The 6,000-nt window shown below is 50.8% G+C and overlaps 1 protein-coding gene across 1 annotated transcript in view; it reads left to right on the top strand.

Moving 5' to 3' along the window:
* Positions 1-4,021: 4,021 nt before the first annotated feature.
* SMCHD1 (structural maintenance of chromosomes flexible hinge domain containing 1) overlaps positions 4,022-6,000 on the top strand; it is a gene marked incomplete at both ends in the record, with an annotated part of 136,390 nt that continues 134,411 nt past the window's right edge. The window contains one exon of the mRNA XM_080714285.1: positions 4,022-4,198. Coding sequence (XP_080570411.1) covers positions 4,022-4,198 — 177 coding nt within the window. The remainder of the gene's footprint in view (positions 4,199-6,000) is intronic.

The following is a 6,000-nucleotide window of genomic DNA, read 5'->3' as shown; positions in this document are numbered from 1 at the left end:
TCTGTATGTATGTATGTATGTGTATATATATTGTGTATATGTGCATATACATATGCATGTATATATATGTGTATATATATATACACATGCAAAATTAGCAGAATCATGTTTAGATATACATATATAGGCATGTATATACATATACATATATATATACATATATATTATATATATATATATATATATGATATATATATATATGCAAAATTAACAGAATCATGTTTGCCCATATTAGGTTGGATGGATACAAATGCAGGGACCAGATATTTTTTATACATCAGAGAGGGACTTAAAAACTTGATCCCTCAAGCCGGGCATGGTGGCACACACTTGTAATCCCAGCGCTTGGGAGGCTGAGACAGGAGGATCACAGGTTCAAAGCCAGCCTCAGCTACTTGGTGAGGCCCTCCACAACTTAGAGAGACCCTGTTTCAAAATAAAGAAAAAAAAAAAATGGGCTGGGAGTGGAGCTTGGAGGGAGAATGCCCTTGGGTTCAATCCACTGTACCAAACAAAAAAGGTATCCCTCTGTTATTAAGAGAACTTGGCCTATTAGCAATATAACTGAATCGGAATATACAGAATAATTATGAATACTATGAAAATATGAAGATTTGTGGGATCTGGTAATGAGCTTTATGTGAAAGCAAACAGCGGCTTTCCAACCACAAGTAAGAGTTACAACACTAGTAGTAAGTGATATCAACTTAAAACACTTATGAAGCCAGGCGTGGTGGTACAGGCTTGTAATCCCAGCATTTGGGAAGCTGAGACAGGAGGATTGCAGTTCACTGACAGCCTTGGCTACTTAGTGAGGCCCTCTGCAACTTAGTGAGACCTTGTTTCAAAATAAAAAATAAAAAGATGGGGCTAGGGGTGTAGCTCAGAGGTAGAATGCCTCTGGGTTCCATCTCCAGTACCACAAAAAACAAAAACAAAAACATACTTGTAATCCCAGCATTTGGGAGGCTGAGACTGGAGGATCACAGTTCATGGATAGCCTCAGCTACTTAGTGAGGCCCTGTGCAACTCAATGAGACCCTGTTTCCAAATAAAGAATAATAAAAACAAAATAGGGCTAGGGGTGTAGCTTGGAGGTAGAATGCCCCTGGGTTCCATCCTTAGTACCGATTAATAAATAAATAAATACACGTGTGATGTAATCGGTCCTTTATTGAACCATGGTTTTACTGCTGTGGGAACACAGGTGATCACAGTCCCAAGCATGTCATATGTGAGAAGACACTGAGCAAAAAGAGTAGGAAATTATTGTTTGTGTTAGTCAGCTTTCTGTTGCTGTGACTAAATACTTGAGGAAATCAACTTTCTTTGGGGGTACTGAGCTATGGAATCCAGGGGGCTTCTACCTCCGGAGCCACACCTCCAGACCTATTTTACATTTATTTGGAAACAGGGTCTCACTAAGTTGCTGAGAGCCTCAGTAAGCTGCTGAGGCTGGCTTCGAACCTGTGATCCTCCTGTCTTAGCCTCCCAAGTACTGGGATTACAAAAGCCAATTTAAAGAACCAAAGATTGATTTTAGCTCATGATTTCAGATGTTTCAGTCCATGGACACTTGGCCTTATTGTCTTGGGCCTGTAGTGCAGAGTTTATCATGATGAATGATGCAGGTGCCCCAGGAAAGATGCTCACCTCACATCAGTTACAAGGCAGGAGGGGGGAGGTCAGAGATCCCAATAGCTTTTTTTTTTTTTCTTGCTGTCCTGGGGAATGGAACCCAGGGGCATTCAACCTCCAAGCTCCACCCCCAGCCCTACTTTGTATTCTTTATTTTGAAACAGAGTCTCATTGAGTTGCAAAAGGCCTCACTAAGTCGCAGAGGCTGGCTGTGAACCGCCCATGATCCTCCTGTCTCAGCCTCCGAAATGCTGGATTACAAGCATGTGCCACCATGCCCAGCTCCAATATCTATTAACGGATCCAATTCCGTAACTTCCTTCCACTAAACTTAATCCCCCGCTTCCCAACTGTGTCATTAGCTGGGGACCAAACCTTTAACACTTGAGCTTTTCAGGGACATTTATGAAACAAAACAAAACATTTTTTTCAAGGAGTGGTAGCATGTGTCTTTAACCCCAGAATTTGGGACACGGAGACAGGAGGATCACAGGTTTGAAGCCTGTCAGCCTCAGCTACTTAGCAAGGCTTTCAGCCTCACTTTGTGAGGGTCTTTCTAAATAAAAAATAAAATAGAGCCGGGCGTGGTGGCGCACGCTTGTAATCCCCGCGCTTGGGAGGCGGAGACAGGAGGATCGCGCAGGTTCGAAGCCAGCCGTGCTGGCGTAAGAGACCGTGTTTCAAAAATATAAAATAGGTCTGGGAGTGTAGCCCGGAGGAAGAAGGGCTTCCAGGAACCCCAGTACCACCAAAAAAAATAAAAATAAAATAATAATAATAAATAAATAAAAAAAAATAAAATAAAATAGGGCTGGGGGCATAGCTCAAAGGGAGAATGCCTCTGGGCCGGGTCCCCAGTAACACCCACACACCAAGTAAAACGAACAACAACAACAAATCAACTACAGGACACTCCTGAAAAAGAGTAAGATGAGGTGGTTTGTTTCTTTGGACATTAGAACATAATAAAAGTTAGACTAATTCATGTGGGACAAAATTAGCAGGAAGGAGAAGAAAATATACACTCCGTGTAACAGTCTAGCAAACCCAAGAACGGAGGAAGCGGACGCATTTATGAAAACTTTACATGTGACAAAAGTGACACAGGATAGAGCAGGGAAAAGATGAATGGGTAATTCAAGAAATGATGCTCAGCCAGGCGTGGTGGCGCACGCTTGTAATCCCCGCGCTTGGGAGGCGGAGACAGGAGGATCGCGCAGGTTCGAAGCCAGCCTCGCTGGTTTAAGAGACTGTTTCCAAATAAAAAAAAAAAAAAGTTAAAAATTAGGTCTGGGAGTGTAGCCCGTGGGAGTGTATCCCGGAGGTAGAAGGGCTTCCAAATATTTATTCATGCGAAAATGAGTGTGGGCTGGGCGTGGTGGCACACACCTGCAATCCCAGTACTTGGGAGGCTGAGCCAGGACAATTAACCACAGGGACCAAGCTGGCCTTAGCAACTTCAAAATGACCTGCGACGATGCCCGTCGCAGCATCCCAGCTTACAGGTGTGCGTCACCAGCCCGCCAAAACCCAGTTTTCCACGCCGACGTTTTATCTGTTGCTGAGCCAGGGCCTGCACCAGTGGTGCTAACGGCCTCTACCGGGAGTGCACTAGGTTCTGAGCGGGTTTAGAACGTCGGCTGCAATCCACTAACTGACCCAGCGCTCCCCTCCTTGGCAGTGACAGCAACATGGCGGCGGGGCCGGGGCTGGGGCAGACCTGGCCGGCGCGGCCCCTCTCGGGCTCGGGCTGGGGCTGGGGCTGGGGCTGGCGGGGCGCCGCGCCGAGCCCGGCCTCCTGCGGGCTCTGGGCGTCACATTTCCCCACGTGGGGACGCACGTGCCGGCCCGGGAGCTGCCACCCCGCGAGGCCCGCGCTGGACGCCCCCCGCCGCGGCTCGCAGCCCCCCGCCGGCCCGCGGAAGAGCTGGGCGCGGGGCCGGAGGACGCGGGCGCCGGGGGCTGCACCGCGCCGCCCGTCCGGCCTCGGCTGGGCCGGGCCACCGCCCGGGGCCGCGCGCCCCTCCGATTGGCGGAGAGCGGCCCCGCCCCGGCCCCGCCCCCGCCCCGCCCCGCCCCGCGCGGCCCGCGGATAAGCCCCGCCCCGCGCCCGCCGCCCTCTTCTCTCGGCCGCGCTCGGGCCCGGCGGCGGCTCGCGCTGCGGAAGTGACGCGCGCCCGGGCCCGAGCGCGTTTGAATCGGTTCCCGGGTGATCCCCGCGCCCGCCGCGCGCCGCGCCGCCGCCGAGGAGCTGCGGGGCGCCGGGCCGAGCCTCGCGCCGCGCGGGGGCCGGGGCCGAAGGCGCCGCGCGGAGGCCGCAGCTCGGTCCTCAGCGCCGCGGCCGCAGGCTCCGGCGCCGCCGGGGTTTCGGCTTTGCCCCAATATGGCAGCGGCGGGCGCCGGCGGGCCCGCGGCGGGGCCCGGGGACGACGGCGCGGGCGACGGCTTCAGGACGGTGTACTTGTTTGACCGGCGGGAGGAGGAGTCGGAGCTGGGGGAGCGGGCGCTGCCGGTGGCCGAGCGCGCCGACTTCGCGGGCTTCCGCGCCTCCGTGTGTCAGGTACGGGGATGCGCGGCCAGCTGCGGGGAGCGGCCCGCGCCCGCCCGCCCGCCCGCCCCGCCGCGAGCCGGGGAGCCTCGGGCGCAGGCCGGCCCCCCGCGGCCTCCTCCCGCGGCCCTCGCGAGCTGAGCTCGGCCGCCGCCCGGCCGCCCGGTCCCCCCGCAGGGGAAGCGCGTGTGCGTGCCTTCTCGTTCCCAACTTAGGCCAGACGGCCAGCCCGCCGAGTCGAGCCCCGCGGCGCGGTCGTGAGTGTGGCGGGCTCCCGCGCTGAGAAGCTCCGGAGCCCACCCACTCACCTGGCGCTGGGCACGACGCGGGCATTTCCCGGGTCGTCCTGTCAAGGGCGCTTTCCGCCCCCAGACGTTGGTCCAAGTTTCGCCGGTGGAGCTGCCCTGCTGGTTTTCTGAGCCCAAACCTTTGGGAGTTTCTGAATCAAATAGATGAGTGTCCGTGGGTAGCTGTGCAACAACAAAGAACGTGTGCACTCACTTTATCAGTTTGCTTTCAACGTAGATGACTAGTCTGGCGGCACGCTTGTAATATCAGCTACTTGGGAGGGTGAGGCCAGCCTGGGCAACTTAGTGAGATCCTGTCTCAAAATAAAAGTTCAAAAAGGTTAGGCGATGTAGCTCAGTGGGAGGGGAGAGAACTTGACTAGCAGGTGCAGGGCCCTGGGTACCATCCTCAGTACCGCTCAAAAAAAAAAAAAAAAAAAAAAGTAGGAAAACGTGCTTTAAACTCTGGACGCGTTTTGTAGTTAGGAGGTGATGGTGTTGCCTGAACTTTTAAAAGGAGGAATGTGGCAATACTCCGAATTAACCACAGGAGGTACTTTTAAGCTGTTAAGAACACTTAGCTTTCAAGGAAAGAAACAAAACATTATTTGATGTAGTGTCTTGCCTTGAGTAGGCGGTTAGATTTAGGAATGCCCTGTAGACAGAACTCTGTACAGGTGCTGAGAAATCATTGAAATTAAGACACACCCATCGAATAGAAGCACCTTTGGAACAAGGACTTTGGGTTGTTCACAGCAATATTCCCAGTGTACAGAACTGTGCCTCCCACGTTGGAAATGTAGATCGTAGATTATTGTAAACTGTAGAAATTCTAAGTGTAGATTAGAATTGACAAATAAATGAAGACAACATACAAACTCTGAATTTTATTCTGTGCCTTATGGTAAAGGGATTCCAATCTGGATTCAAAAAAAAAAAAAATGAATGACTTTGCCATTTTCATTGTATGTTTTGTGTTTGAACCAGGCCACAGAAGAGAAACTCTTTACATTTTTAAAATATTGTATACATCAGCACATTAAAGAAAATATGGGATTAGAGAGAGAAAAATAAACCTTTACTGACATTTACTATAGTCACTGATAACACTTGTGTTTTTCAGTTTCACTTACCTCAGATGACACTATAATACACGTTTTGGATTGTTTCTTTTTGCACTTACTGTTGCCAGAAATGTGTTTGTTTTGGTACTGGGGATCAAACCCAGGGCCTTGAACATGCTAGGCAAGTGCTCTGCCGCTCAGCTCCATCCCTAGCTCTTGTTTTTGAGATGAGGTCTTGCTGAGTTCCCTAGGATGGCCTCAAATTTGCTATTCTCTTGCCTCATTTGCCTGGGTAGCTAGAATTACACACATGCACCACTTAGCCTAGCGTAGGAATGCCTAGCTTAATTCATGTCTTCATAATCAAAATTGGGGAATAATTGGATATCACCTATCACGGTTTACATAGCAGTTGAGATTTATTTTCAGTATTGTAATTTTAAGTAATGTTACAATAAACATT

The sequence above is a fragment of the Muscardinus avellanarius genome (genome assembly GCF_963383645.1).
Source record: "Muscardinus avellanarius genome assembly, chromosome: 17".
Lineage (NCBI taxonomy): Eukaryota > Metazoa > Chordata > Mammalia > Rodentia > Gliridae > Muscardinus > Muscardinus avellanarius.
The sequence above is the reverse complement of the archived record's forward strand: the minus strand, read 5'-3'. Positions and strand labels throughout refer to the sequence as shown.